General features: G+C 47.5%; 2 protein-coding genes across 2 annotated transcripts; one reads left to right on the forward strand and one right to left on the reverse strand.

Annotated features, from left to right (window-relative positions):
- Nucleotides 1–208: 208 nt before the first annotated feature.
- Nucleotides 209–1,216, forward strand: LOC147600895 (inositol 1,4,5-trisphosphate receptor-interacting protein-like 1). Its single transcript, XM_086747770.1, has one exon. The coding sequence runs from the start codon at nt 209–211 to the stop codon at nt 1,214–1,216; it is 1,008 nt and encodes a 335-aa protein (XP_086603896.1).
- A 6,879-nt stretch (nt 1,217–8,095) lies between these two features.
- Nucleotides 8,096–12,900, reverse strand: LOC147600896 (trypsin inhibitor ClTI-1-like). The gene is made up of 4 exons (XM_086747636.1): nt 12,852–12,900; nt 12,451–12,488; nt 11,656–11,765; nt 8,096–8,171 (listed from the first exon to the last, which is right to left on the reverse strand). Exons 1-4 carry the CDS (start codon nt 12,898–12,900, stop codon nt 8,096–8,098), a joined length of 273 nt encoding a protein of 90 aa, XP_086603762.1.
- Nucleotides 12,901–15,634: the final 2,734 nt, after the last annotated feature.

Genomic DNA, 15,634 nt, shown 5'->3' on the forward strand with positions numbered 1-15,634 from the left:
CTTCAAGCCTGTTGCCAGCAGTGCCCAAATGCTGTGTGGGAAGAGCCTGTGGCTCCCATCCCTGCAGTGCTTGCAAAGCCTGCCCTTGCTCCATCCCACCTCTCCTACGGGCCCCCAGCTCCAGGCAGCTCCTGCCCCACTGCCCCGGTCCCGTGCTCCCTGCCACCCAGCCCTGCTGAGCCCCTTTTTCTCCTGCCTCCTCCAGGCCATGGCTGCCGGACTTGGCCTCCTTGTGATTGTGCTGGCCATCCAGCATGGGCTGAAGGGCCATCATCAGATAGATGTGGCCACAGCCCAGCGGATGCAGCAGCGTGAGGAGCATCTGCGTGAGAAGATGATTCAGCTGCTGGAGGAGATGGAGCAGAGCAACTCCACGTGGGAAGACTGGCTCCTCCGGTCTGTGTTGCAGCACCGGCTGCTTTTGACCGTGGCGGGAGCCATGGTCCTGCTCGCTGAGATCTGCTGGCTGGACAGGGAAGTGAAATTTGCCTCTGTCAGCTGCAGTGAGCAGGACAGCTCCAGCAGCGAGGAGGCGGAGGAGAAGGAGGAAGATGAGGAGGAGGAGGAAGACCTCAGTGGTGTCAAGTCTTTGGCTTGTGCATCGCCAGTGCAGGGCCTGCCTGAGACGTGCAAGGTGCTGAAGAAGCTGGTGGGCGACCTCCTCGATATATGCCAAGTGGTTTCCAAGAGGACTTTGATGCCGCAGATGCAGCCAGCCGTTGGGATGGATGACAGCTATGAAACCTGGCGCATCCATGAGGACAGCATCTCCTACCGCCTGCTGGTGTTCCTGCGGCCACCCCCCGGGCACTCTTTCAGCCTGGAGCCGGCCACCACGGGGCAGCTGCCAGCAAGGCGCTGCAGCGTGCGTGTGGGGCTGGAGTGCATGTGCTGGAGGGAGCAGCTGCTGGGGGACAGTTTGTGCTTTCTCCACCATCCCGAGGACAAGCTGCGGACGGATCGGAGCTCGTACCTCCTGCGTACCCTCTGCACGTGCTCCTACTTAGACGTGGAGAAGATCGCCTGCTGGGCCCAAGGGCTGGTGAGATCAGCCTGGCTGCTTTTTCCTCAGTCGCACGACTGCCAGCTCATGGTGCTGCCCTCCTCCCACTCCTGCAGGTTCCAGCTGACAAGCCCCTCCAAGATGAACATCTGCACTGAGATGACTTTTGCAGTGCAGCAAGGCAGCTCAGTGTCCTACCTGAGCCTGGAGTAGGCAGAGGCCGCCTTCACCAGCAGCACAGCGCGGCCGGAGAGCTGCGCTGCTGTCGAGGTGCAGCTTTTCAGACCGAGGGCGAGGCCACCCAGCAGGACAATTTGCACGTCCCAGGTCTGCAGCTCTGCGCCCACGTGCTGGTGGCCCCAGGCTTCTCCAGCCATGCCCGTGACCCTGAGGACCTGCTTTCCTCTCAGACGGACGGGGCCCAGGTGACAGTTTCGCACACTGGGCCAGGCTGATCGCAGAGACTGCCTGGGGAGTCTGCGCCGCAGATGTGGACAAACGAGGCGTGGAGATGACGCTGCTCGAGAGGAGCTGAGCGTGACGGGAGTTTGGGGAGTCTGCCCTGGTCCAGCTGAAGATGCCATTGCAGCTGAGAGTGCTGTTAGCACGTATAAGGGGATGGGACCAGCCATCCCACTGGAAAGAACTGATGGGCCCTGTGGGCCCTTTATTTGATACATTGTAAATAACAATATAATTTTTATTGTAATGAAAATAAATGAATTTGTTTTAACCAACTCTCTGTGAGTGTGCCTGGAAAGCCCTTGAAAGTTCTAGCCAAGCCCACGCAGTGGCTGCTGGGGTCTCCAGGTAACGAGCACGCCTAGGAGACCACCTTAACCAATGGGGGCTGACCTGACCGTATCGGACCACAAGCCCTGGTTTCCCTTGGGTTGTAACTGGTGTCTGCTGGGAGACCCCTTTGAGGCAGCGTTCCTTGAAGCAGCAGCTCTCAATTGGAGATTCTGCCCTTGGATCAGGATGCCATCCAAGGAAACCCTCCAGAATTCAGTGTCCTTACCTCACAGAGGAGTGGTTACACGTTTTCAGTCATCGTTCTAAGCTTACATTTGGTTAGTTACCAAATCTAGACGCGTAAGTCTGTAGGGCCAGATGGGATCTACCCAATGCTACTGAGGGGGCTGGCAGAAGTGTTCACCAAGCCACTTTCCATCACTTATCAGCAATCTTGGCTGAGGTCTTAAAGGGCTTTTCCAACCTAAATGATTCTATAATTCTATGATTCTTATTAGATAAACTTAATGTTTGATGTGAGTTTCCATTCACAGTTATTTCACTACTGCTTTGTGCATTCTAGTTATACTTATGTCTCCTAATATATTGTGGGGCAACCATATCCATCAATTTACAGAACACCACAAATTCCATTTAAAAAAAAAAAAATCCCCAGAAAGTCTTGGAATCTCATGTTTTTGCAAAGCTGGTGTTTTAGAAATTTGCAGTGAGAAACAAGCTACTTGGAGTTTCCCAATGCTTTCCAGAAGGTAAGAGTATGCCTGCAGATAGCTATTGCAGAGCAGCCCCAAAGCTTCCCAAGAGACTCACTCTTCACTTTGACAGATGCTCTTCAAACAGAGTGAAGAGAGAGGGTTCACTCCAGGTGTCCATTTACAGACATCTGCGGCTTGCTGGGTGTCCAGAGTATTGGAAGGGTACTGGCAGGTAAGAAAAAGAGTTTCCAGGAAACTCAGGCCCTTCTGGGCCAGCAGTTTGAGGCTGCTGCAATATGCCATAGAACCTACAGAGACACAGGACTATTCCTAGACAAGTTCAACATCTCAGTCCCAGCCCTATTCTCTGCTCCAGAGAGCCTCACAGTCGCATTTTTCATCCCCTTGGCCTCTGTCACTGGGAAAAATTGAAACAGAGTAGCTGAAGTAGGAACAGGTTTAGATCAACTCTAAATGCTTTTGCATCTAATGTGAGAAAGAGTAATTAAGAGCTGCTTAAAAGGTAAAATAAGTGTACCAGAATCTTATATAGTTTCTCACCAGTTGACAAAAAAAGCACTTAAAACGTTAATTTTTCTGCAGTGTAAAGGTGAGATTGATTCACAGAAGAAGGTCACTTTTTTCTCCTGAGGTCGTCTAGCTAAGAATGCTCTGTCCAGAAACCTGTGCTGCTTCTATGAACAGGGTTTGAAGAAACTGCTGCGTGACCAGCTAGACGGCCACAAAGCTAAGATGGAACTCAGTGCAATCTTATGCATGACAATGAATGCCACGGGTTCATCTATGAGATATCTGCCCACTGAATAATTTAATTTTTTTTTAACAAAACGATGTATTGCAGATTCTCTTCGAGCAAACATATTTGGATTCAATGATTAGGAAAAAAGCAAGTTAACTTTGCCAAGTAGGTGAGGTTGACTGTGTACCAAAGACACTAATAGTACAGATGGAAAGAAACAGCTTGTTCTGGTTTTATTTAGTGAGGGGGGCTAAGGTGGCAGCTTCTGGAACAAGCTGCTCTAGAAGTGGTTCCCCTTTCTTCAGTGGACTTGGCCGAGCCTAGGGCAGACCCGCTGCTGGCCGAGGCCGAGCCAACTGGTAGCGGAACGTTCCGTGATAATGCCTCTGTGCTAACGTATTTAAGAAGGGGAAACCAGAAAAAAAAAATAGGAGAGAAGATGTGAAGACGCTGAGCAGGGGCAGAGACGGGGAAGCGCGAGCCTTGTGGGCCTTGCAGGCCTCAGCCTCTGGTCTGCCGCCGGGCGGCTGTGTGGGCCCGACTCAGCCCGGCCCGGCTGCAAGAAGTGGAGAGGAGATGAGATGTGAAGAGATGCTGAGAGGCGTCTGCCTGCCTGCGGTGAAGAGTTTTTGTGGTGAGAGGAACGGCTGCAGCCGGCAAGGTCAGTGAAGAAGGAGGGGCAGGAGTAATGCGGCTCCTGACCAGAATTCCCCTGCAGCCTGTGGATCAGCCCAGGTTTGTGCAGCCCATGGTGAGGCAGTCTGTTCCCCTGCAGCCTGTGGTGATGACCGTGGTGGAGCAGGTTGTCCCCCTGCAGCCCATGGAGGTCCACAGAGGGGCAGAGATCCACCTGCAGCCCATGGAGGACCCCACGTCGGTGTAGGTGGAGGCCTGAAGGAGGCTGTGGCCCGTGGAGGGCCCGCTGGGCAGCCGTTCTGGAGGGAGTGCACCCCGTGGAAGAGAGGACCCACGCCGGAGCAGTTTCACGAAGGACTGTGGCCCTCGGGTGGGACCCCACCCTGGAGCAGGGGAGGAATGTGAGGAGTTCTTCCCCCAACGCCAAAGCAGCGGCGTATAACAACGCGTGATGAACTGACCGCAACCCCCATTCCCTCTTCCCCCCTGTCCCGCTCAGGGGGCGGGGGAAGGTGGTAGAGATAATGTGAAGCCCGGGAAGAGGGAGGGGTGGGGGCAGGTTATCTTGTTCTCGGTCTCATTATCCTGCGGTGTTTTTAGCAATAAAAGTAGTTTTCCCCGAGTCGAGACTGTTTTGCCCGTAATGGTGACTTTAAGGATTTCTCCCTGTCCTTATCTGAAACCTGGAGCCTTTTTTGTTACATTGCCTCTCCCTATTCTCTCGAAGGGTGCGGGGGTGAGAGAGATACTGCGTAGTCTGGCCCCTACTGAGGCTGAACTACGACACAGCTCCTAACACAACGTTTATGCATACAAACGATTATTAATAAGAAGTCTTTCTTACATCCGCACTGAGATCACAAAATAAAAAGTGCTTTAAAAGAAAGCAAATGCTGCCGCCTAGGGAGCAAGATGAAATCCACAAATTTAAGGCCTTCATGCTGACTTGTCTCCCACAGGATTCAGACCATAGCTCCCTGTTAGACCTCTCCTTTCTGCAGCTTTAGATAGGTGCTCTCCCATAGACAAGGGTTTTCAACAGCCAGCAATATTTTTTAAGCCTTAAATGTATCAATGGAATCGTGGTGGGTTTGATACATTTCTGTCACACCCAGGAGTACTTCAGGATCCTCAGTCCTGAAAGACTCTGCTAGCAATTCAGGGAGGGTTGTTACCGCCTCTGGTTGAGAAAACCTGCAAATCCTCAAAAGAGTGACTGAAGCAAAGGGGCTGAGCGCATCCAAATTGCCCACAACTAAGCTGGGAGCTGGAGTCCAGCTGTCCCAGAAAACACACCTGCAGTGTCTGCTGGGCAACAATGTGTGGAGACCAGGAAACATTTTTTTTTACCTACATTTCCTGGACAATTTTATTTTAAAAAATATTTCCACAGGAGGAAGAGTTGGGAATTTAATCCATTAAAAAAGCTCTTCTTGTAGCTCAACCAGGAACAAAATAATTCATATCTACCCTTCATTAGCAAAAGCCAATAAGACATCTTATGACCTTCATTTGACCTAGATGGATGGCTGCACATTCTCCTCCCAGTCAGATCAAGACTGTGCTGATCCTGGGGAGCTATAAAATACCATAAAATCCTAATCAAATAAAATATTATCCGCCCATCAGATAGAAAAGAGATCCTTTCATACCTTGTCTCACGATCTGTTTCACTAGCTGTCGTTCAGCTAGTATAATCCCTTGTGAGCCTCATGCAGATACAATAAGCTAATGAGAATGCTTGTCGTAAGGTTTACTGATGTCTGAAGGTTACAGTAACATCCTTCTGAGTTACTGATTTTAAATAGTTCATAAATGCCATGAGTAGATGCCAGTCAACACTTTGAGCAATCAAAGTGAGATATGCATTTTAATGTCTCTGATAAATCAAACATGGTGGTCACCAAGCATTGGTGACTTGTCCTGTACTAGTCAACTTTTAATTTCAAGGAGTCTGGGATTTTATCAATTCCTGTCAGAGCCAGGCATGGCATGACTCAATGCTATACACCAGTCTCTCTGGCAAGGAGAAATACATCTCTTTGCTCCAGCTAGAAATGTATGTTTAAACAGTTTGAAGAACAGCAAGAAGTATAAAGCACCATTTAAAATGAAACAAGAGAGAGCAAAAGGAAAGTTGGGCAACATAGCTACAGCAACAAACTTTCAGACCTGTTCCATCCAAAAAACACTTTGCCCGGAGGGTGAATAACAGTAAGCCACCTGAAAATAAAAGTCTAATGAAAATAAATTTATAAAAATAAGGAGATTCTGGGCAACTCCTGCTTTCAATTATTCTGTTTATTTATTACAATAAGAAGAACAATATAAAAAGTTTAACAGAAACATAATCTCAAGAGAAAAGAAGTACTTGGTTTTGTGGAAAAGTTAATGCCGCCCACTCCAGGGAGCTCTGGGTACCAAGATGGAGAGGGCTGCTAGATGCAGTTCAGTGTGTCTGTGGCCTCAGCACCTGGGTACTTCACTGGGCTCTGAGCCTGCCCCATCACCTTGCCCTCCAAGTAACACACTCCGGAAACAGGAAGCATGGGAACACAGTCTGGCTTCAAAAACCTCATTTCTGAGTGACTTCCCTGAGCAGCAAAGGCTAGAGTTGCCAGCAGTGAAACCATTAGTTGGATGATGACTTTGGGAACAATTAGATTGTTGTTCAAATTTTGGGCAACTAGAGCACGTGGAAGTCATCAGTGTTGACCCACTGTAGCCACTGATGCAAGACCCACAGGCTGTCTTTCACTCTTTGCCACTTAATTTTGCTGCTTTAGCAATCTGCCATCCAGACAACTTCCTACCACACCTGTAGGTAAAATGGACCTCTAACAGCACCACCGCAGGCAATCGCATTAAATCGCATACTGAAATTCTGAGACATCAACTTTTTGATCTATAGAGGTTCATAAACGCCAAATTGCAGTACAACACTGGATTTTTGGGTTTTGGTTTTTTTTTAGTTTGGGAAAGGATACAATTATGTTTTACATTCAGCTCTGGAAGGATCCAGTTGACAGCACTGAGGGTCATTTATTTGTGAACATTTATACAGCTAACAGGACTGGAGTTGTTAAAGTTCCCTTGTAAGCACAATTAGTTATCAAAATAGAAATACAAACAGAAACAGCTTATTGTTTCCATCCACTTGCTAATTCATAGCATAGGACACAAGTGCTTTGGCATTTGGCACAATTTGAAGAAGTAAAAATTTCTAGTTCTGGATGTGGAAATGACAGCTGGGAGCACACAGGAACTTTCTCAAATGGATTTGCCACCAATAGAGAAATTGATTTTCCCTCCACAACTGATACCTTGTTGGGAGGCTCCGGTTATCTTTCTTTTCTGTCCACATACTCTTGTCTCCACATGACAGCTTTAGCCTAAACTTCCAGCCCTCCTGTTGTGCCACACATGACATCCCACCGTCAATGATTAGCCTTTGCATGAAAGAGATGAAAGCAGGCATGTACTGGGAGACAAGGATAGCTTTGACCCTTTAAAGGAACCCTTTAAAGACGGAAGCATTTTTGTTTTTCAAAACCAAAGTCACTGACCTGTAAATGTTCATCAGGCATGAAGTGTGCTGTACATCTCTGCCTGTGCTGCCACTGCCCAGCAAAGCCTGACACAGGCATTGTCCGGGGCCGAGGCTAGAGCAGGCGCCACTTGGCTTGGATCAAAGGTAGAAGCCAAGGTTGCGTGCCCCCTGCCCGTGCCTCCAGCACTCCAAAACAGCCCTTACTTGGGGCAGGAGCAGAGGGTGCCCAGGTCACTGCCCTCGGCTGGCAGAACCTGCAGGCAGGGAGCCAGGGGCAGAGGCTTGGTACGTCAGGCTGCCATCACCAGGCTTTGTTAGCCGCCACAGGAAACCCCTCCGGTGGCTCCCCAGGATCTCAGATCCTCCCAGGAACAACAAGCAGCTGCTGCTGCCAGCACTGCCCACAGTGGAGGTGCTGGGGCCTCCCAGGTTTGCTGTGGGAGTGACACCGGGTACCCATTCATTTCCTTCTCCAAAAAACTGACCTACTGGTATACAGTCAGGACATCTCTTTCTTACCCTATGATCTATCTTGCATGAGAAAATAAATTGCGGTTCAAGTTATAAGTGTATTATGGCTATGTTTATAAACACTTTTTAATACAGGAACAGTATTTTGTTTAAACAGGCAAACTTATTTATTAAGACAGGCTACACAGAAAGTACATTCAAGGCATTGTTGCCATTTGGACTGCCTACATCTGTCTCATTTTCTTGACAGTTGGCTGGCATATTCCGTTCTTGAAAATCTGGACATCCTTCTTATTTTCACTGCAAGTAGAACAAAAATATTTTAGAAGAGAAGCACTAGACTTGGATTTAACAGAGGCATTTCATAAAGAGGACTCGCTCATGTCTTTCTATGTGTTCAGTTACATGCAGCGATGCATTTAATTGCACCACTTATGGCAAACACTACTGCAAAGTAACTGTGATGCAAAGATGTATGAATCATACACACAGAGCAAGTAACTTACCAGAGACAGCCTCACTTCAGGCTTTGTTACTTGTAAAAACCTGATAAAGCCATCTGCAAATCTGAGAAGTATCAAACCACATGGCAAATCCCGCCATGAGGACTGTGTCCATTACAAAGCACTTAGGCAAGTCAAATGTCACAGTCTCTGAAGTGGGAACCAGTTCTAATGCTTACAAAATTTCCCCCTTTCACTTGGGAATTCAGTGGGAACAGTATGCACCCTGATGCATCTCTGCATCCCAGGCTTCACCAAAATTTGAGGGTGTGGTTCTCTGAATGCTGGAATTTTCTTTAAGGAAATTTTAGCCAAGTCTCCCTTAGTTTGGGAACATCAGATTTTTTTCTTTAAGTCCCATACATGGTACTTTGGGGTGCTCCAGTTACAAATCTCAGTTTACCAAGCAAGTACAGATACAAAAAGAAAGTGATAGAATCCAAACTGCCCTAGATCTTCAGTTTGCTTCCCTATCTTAATAGAATCAAGCTGGTTTACTCCTCATGAAAATCAAGAGGCTTGCAATTACCCAAAAGCAGGGACAATCTGTACTAATAGTGGTATCAAGGATCTTTTAACCAGAAGGTAGTGGAGCAGATTAGAAATATGAAAGGAAAAATCAAGCTCAGGGGATGTGAAACAGATGTAAAGATGTAAGGAAAAGTTCTGGCAGAAGGACAGCCCTTACACTAAACCCTGCAGCGGCAGCTTAAGCTGCTGCATCTGTTTCCAAAGACGTGCCTGTAGTGCTGCCAGACTAGGTTTAAACTAAGATCAGCTGTTGTCACTGCTACTGGACACAAAGTGGGGAAGAGATGGGAATTGCATTCTAGCACCCATTTTAAAATGGGTTAGACCTAAGCTTTAAAAATAATAAAAAAAAGGTAGGGATGAAGATCAGCTTTGGTCTTACAGTTAACATGGTGCATTGCAGAACCAGGATGGGCAAGGTTGTGCTGCAGCTTTGCTCCAAGTGTTTTATCCTTGTTGTGTTCATGCCAAGTCAAACACTATAGAACAACAACTCCAGACTGAACTAGAAAGCTACTGAGTATGGCAGCTACTGAATTATTAAAGGAAAAAAAATCAGGATAGTATTTGATCACCTTGTGCTCCTTCAGATCAAAATGCATGTTTCTGAGCATGTAAGATACTAGCAAAAAAGATGGTTAAGACAAAAATCTACCTTGTGTGTGTAACTGGATTAAAGCCCACGTTTCACAGAAAACATGTACATTATGTCTCATACTAATAAGATGTAAGGCCCATCATGGATTACTTAAGGAATTGAGTGAAAATAAACAGATTTGCCTGGAGAACCCTTTGTGCTATGTGCAGTGCTGTATCAGGAATCTGCCATGCACCCATCTGGAATGGAGGGATCATGCCTAAAGATCAAAACGTCCTAGAAATGTAAGGTTGGATCTCAAAGCCCATCATTCTGCTCTGAGAAAGGATCAAATACACTGAGATGCTCTCCTGTCTATATTTCCACAACAATGATTTGCACTCTCTATGTGTGATACTTAGCACTTCTCTTTGACTTCTATTGTACTGATTTCAGTCCATTTCTCCAGATCCCTGGGAATTTTGATACTGTCCTGCACAGATCATTGTATCTCTTGCTATTTTGCAAATTTTTATTGTCTTGTTTTGGATATCCAATTCATTACAAAAATACTGAATTATGTACCACACCTAAAGGAAATACCACTTTATAGCTCTTTCCAGTTTGACTGTAAAACGCTGATCACTGCTTTTAAACCACAGCATTTCAAAGTGCTGTGACTTCATTCTTTAACAATTTCAGCTAAATAACTATTTGTCTTCTTATGTGAACATCAAGGGGAGCTATGTAAAATACTTTACTCATGTCATGGAGCCACACTTTTGTTGCTTCCTACTCTGCTAAAAAAGTTCCTACTCTTGCCAAAAAAAACTAAATCTCACAGATTTGGTTGGATTATTTCTGACAAATCTGTATCGGCTTTGCTTAATCTGTTTTTTACCTCTGGCTGTCTACAAGTCAGTCTCTTAGTAACTCACTCCAACATCGTCCTAGGCAGCAAAGATGGGTAGGCTTCTAATAGGTAACATGCCAGCACCTCTTTTTGCCCCTTTTCACAGATTATACTGTGTGTGCAATCTGTGCAACACACAAAACCCACATTGATTCCCTGGGTTTTTTTTCCAGATTGTAGGCTTAGCAATTCTCTTTGCAATTTGTCATTTGCTTGGATAGTTTGTGATGTATTCTCGTGAAAATGCTACCAAACTCTGCAGATCTGCATACCTTTAAACGTACTTTGACACCTTCTTCAAAATATTATTTCTTTATGTGTTCTTTGATACCTTTGATACTTTCCTTATTCTGGCCTATGTTTCCTCTGTCTTGGCAATTTGAATTTTGTAAATTATCTAGTCTCAATTAATCTTTCCCTCAGCCCAAAGTCAGGAATATATTTCAGACTTCCCTTTCTTGAGATCTGTCTATTTGTAATTTTGTAAATGCCTGTCACTGCTGTTGTGCTACTTCCACTTCCTCCCTCTGCTGGAAACAGAAATCCTGTTATTTCATTTATATAAATTCCTTTCACCATCCAATTCAATTCATTAGCAGTTCCTCTCAGTTTGTACTGGGAGGATGCTCTATAGATGTTTCCAGTCCATCGTAATGGGGGGTAACAATGCTCATTAAGTACTGATTTTGTATGTTTTCAATTTGTTTTAAAAAATGATTAAATTATTAAAGAATAAAATACGCTCTCTCAAATATTAGGAGATCCTTTTCTTGATTTTTAAACAATCTGAATGGCTAAGTAGTATTTTCTCCTAACATCTGGCATTCTTACTGTTCTCTGTGAAAGGAAATATAGGAGACTGGATCTTGAATGTAAACATTATGGAATAAAATCTGCATTTTGGGTGAGATCTTTCATGTTTTCTGATGGGGAGTGTGGAAGAGTCCAGCATTTTATTTAATGGCAACATGGTACTGCATGAACATGACAGGCAACACTCCTCTGAGATGCTTCTCCTTAAGAACTACAAAAGCAAATATTCAATACTCCCAGCTAACTGAAACCAACCTAAGCCGTTTACAGGTACCATGATAAAAGCTGTTGCAAGGGATTGACTGTTGAGAAGACACTGGTAAAACTGCAGTTTAACAGAGTGTGAACGATGCAAAGCCAATAACCTATCAGTTAATTGGGATGTGTGGGTGAATATTTTGCTTGCATATAGGGAAGGGAAAGTTAGGATGTCAGTTAAGTGACTACCTGTTTGAAAGGCAGAGCATACACTCGTTTGAGTAGGTCTCTCCATCGGTCCCACAAACTGGACGGTACTGCCTTGTACATCCAGACACATGATACTTGTGGCAGGCAGGCTGGGGAAGATAGGTACATAAGAAGTCTAAGATAATCTGTTTGAAACAGGCCTCTTGGGCCCTTTCAGATCAGCAGCTTCTGATCTGAGAACTTCTGAAGAATACTGGCACACTTATGCACAGAAAGGAGCGCTCAACAGGAGTTGGCACGGCGTTATCAAGTGCCACATTATCTTTCACGTTCTTATGGGAATTTATCACTTGCGGCTTGGCTTCTACTGCCTAGCATGGCTTCAGCTGTGGTGTCAGGACATAAGCGTGCTAGAAAACACAGCTCCTTCTGACATCTTAACGTCAGAGGGATGGACGGACGGCGAGTCCTTGCAAAGGGCAACCACAGATTGAGCTGGTAAGAGGTGGGAATCGCCAAGGCACGTGTGCTACTGCCCCCAGCAGGCGGGGGGTGGGAACAGCCCCGGGTCTCTCAGCTGTTGGGCATCTCCTGGGGCTGAGCAGGGGTCCCCGAGGGGCGGCCTGCCTCTGGAGGTTTCACCTGCCGTTACCCTCCTCCTCGGGAGGAGCCAGGCCACCCCTCCGGGACCCCTGCTCTGCCCCGCAGCTCTGGAGCCAGGGCCAGACGCTCCTGCCTGGCGCCAGGCCCGGGGCCCTGGGGAAGGGGCCGCCCTGCGCCCGGAGGCCGGGTGGGATCGTCCTTCTCGGGGCCGGCGGGGCGGGCTGCACTCACCGGGAAGCTGGCAACGGCGTCGGAGTAGGAGAGGAGCCCTGTAGAGAACAACTGGCGTTAACGGCGCACGGTCCCGCTTGGATTCCCCCCGCCCCACCCCCCCCGCTTCGCTCCCGGGACCAGCCGGTGTCCGTTACCGGTCCCGGCACCCCCCGACCAGCCGGTGTCCGGCACCGTCCTGTGCCGGTTCCCCACCCTGCCGCCGGATGGCTCATGCCCGTCACCGGCCTAGATTCCGCGCCCGCGCCCCCTAAGCCGGCCAGTGCCCGGTACCGCTTCAGATTTCCTCTTCCTTGCGGATGGGACCGGACGGAGCACGGTACCGACCCGCTTCCCCAGGACCGGCTCGGTCCCCCCGCCTCCCCCAGACCTCCACTGCCCCGGCGCCGTGCGCCCGATACCGGCGAGAACGGCGGGGAGCAGCACCAGGACCGGTGTCGGCACCGCCATGTTCGCCAACGGAGTAACGGCCACAGGCGGGCGCGAGGCGAGGAGAGCGCGGGGGCGCAACGGCCGCGGCGGAGCGCGAGGGGCGCAGCGGGCGGGAGCGCGGGGCGCTGGGGCTGGCGAGCGAGTCCGGGCCGGCCCCGAGCTGTAGGTCCCCGTGGGGTCGCTCATCGCCCCCCCCCACCCCCCCCGCCGCCATTTCCACGGGGAACCCCCAGCATTTCCAGTGGCTGGCAACTGCTGATGCAGAAGCCTTCCCGGCACCACGCTCACAGGATGAAAAGCTTTAAACTCAGGGCCGTGTGGGGCAGCAGCCGAGTGAATGGTGGGTGCCCGGCTGAAATTTCAGCCTTCCCCGGGCCTCCCTCTTTGACTTCGTCTCGACAGAGTTGCCCTTTGATTGCAGAGTGTCTTGGGCAAGAGTAGGAGGATGGAAAACAGGCATGCAGTGCCGTGTGGCTCTTAAGGTCGTTGCCCCCGTCTCGTCATAAAGTGACATGAGGGGGCTTGTGCTGAGCTGTGCGTGCGTTCCTGCCATGAGGAAGAGAAAACCGATGCAGCCCCAGCAGTAAAGCCAACCTGCCTGCATTTGCAGTCGTGGGAATGCAGGCCAGCGGCGGCTGGAAAAGCTTGTCACAGTGTCCTGCCTGGGCGTCTGGGCAGCACGGCTCTCCAAAGAGTATCTCATCTGTTAGCCGCTGATGAGAGTGGTTGGCTTTGCAGAGCCCGGGGGCTAGCTTTACGCAGAGTCTGGCTCTGGAATTGTTTTTATGCAGTTTCCTAAAATCTAGGGTATGGGCTCCTTGTAAAACGTCCTACACTTGTGTATATGAGAGGAATTTAGACCTGTCAAGGATTTTGATACGTCCAATATGAGTACATACGCAGGCATCACACACATCCTTGTCTCTGTGTCAGCCTCCGGGTCCTTCCAAGCACAGCTTTTCTTCATCTTGAGTCACATTTGGGATGTGTATGCAGCAATGATCTATCCTGTCTCTTAAGTATCCGCACACTCCATGTTCTTTGAGTAAAAGCATATCCAGAGCCATCCTATTCTGTAAAGTCATTTTGGAAGTGGCCTGTAATTGTAGATTTAGATCTCTAAATCCTTTTCTTGTCACATTAGCCAATTTCTCCACCTGCCCTGTTAGTTGGTATAACCATTCTCGATTTCTATATATGGCCAAAGGGGTTAACAAGGATTCTAGGGCCCAACCAATTCTGACTCCAGTACTGGGTTCATTCCATTCATCATCATCTTCCGATCTTTTTACTCGTTTTATCCTCAAATTTTCTAAGGGTCCTTTAAAAGGAGACTTTTTCCAAAGCGGGCATAATGTTGGCATTCTTAAAGTAATTTGCTTTACCTTTCCATCCATTGGTAAATGAGTCGTCCAGGTTCCATCACTCATTGCCCAAACTAAGTGTCCTGGGCTTCGAATGGTAGCTCTCCTGCAACTAAAGAACGTTCCCCTTTTTGGTTTAAATGTTTCTGTCAATTGGAGGTCATTTCTAAGTCCTCTACACAGGCAACCATATCTCAGAGCTGCGGCTAAAGGGGGAACCTCCTGAATTGCTATGTCTTTAGTACTACAATCGTATATTTTCTCACATTTCCACCAGGACACTTGACTTTCCTTTTCTCGTAATGTAGTCCCTTTGTCATTTGCTAGTGGCCAGGTTGCAAAGATTGAGCCATCCCAAGTAAAACACCAAGAAGTTTTGGCCATATATTGGAATCGAGATAGTATGGACATTGTCCATATTGAGTCCCAACTAATTGTTTCTTTTGCATCACATTTCCATTCCTTAATCAATCGAGTTATATTTCTTGCCATCAAACTGTCATTAATAGGAGGAGGATTCATTAATTTCTCACAATCTGCCCCATGTTCCGAATTAGTCAAATTCATCGTTAGAATTCCCCATGGGATGGACTCACCGACTGCTCTAGGTATGGGTAAACATGCAGTAATTTGTGTTAGATTCTGTAAATTGGCAAATCCCTTGATCAGTCCTACCATCAAATTTTCCTCTTGGGATTTCTTTGGAAGGTATATCACCTGTTCGTCGCCTGTCCCTTTTATCAATTCAGTTTGTGACTCAGTTACAACTTTTGACCAAACTCCCACCAACATTACTCCCCAGATTAGAATCCACTTTCCCAGAGTTTCAGGATAATACTTATGATTAGACATGTCTCAGAGTTAGTTTCAAAGTTTTAGGATCCCTATTTACAACTTGCCAAGGTGTTGGAGCCCTCTTTACTCGGGTATAATGAATCCATGCATCAGATTCGGCGATCTTAACTGCAGTGAAAGTAGTCAACAGTACTTGAAAGGGTCCTTTCCAACGTTCCTGGAGAGGTTCAGAAGTCCACGTCTTCACATAGACATAATCGCCTGGTTGGAAATCATGCACTGGATTCTCCAAAGACAGAGGTCTGTTCCAGAGAACTGCACTCCGAAGTGCGGTTAAAGTTTTCCCTAAAGAAAGCAGATAATTATAGACATCTTGTTTCCCTTTCAAATGCATATTCAAATTTGGCTCTGGAGATTCGTAAGGTTTCCCATATAATAGCTCATAGGGGCTAATTGATGTTCCACTTTTTGGTTGAACCCGAATCCGTAAAAGAGCCAATGGGAGCGCTTGGGGCCATTTCAAATTGGTTTCTTGACATATTTTGCTAATTTGCCTTTTCATTGTTTGATTCATCCGCTCCACTTTTCCACTA

Source organism: Chlamydotis macqueenii, chromosome 4 (genome assembly GCF_036417535.1).
Source record: "Chlamydotis macqueenii isolate bChlMac1 chromosome 4, bChlMac1.mat, whole genome shotgun sequence".
NCBI classification, from domain to species: Eukaryota; Metazoa; Chordata; class Aves; order Otidiformes; family Otididae; genus Chlamydotis; species Chlamydotis macqueenii.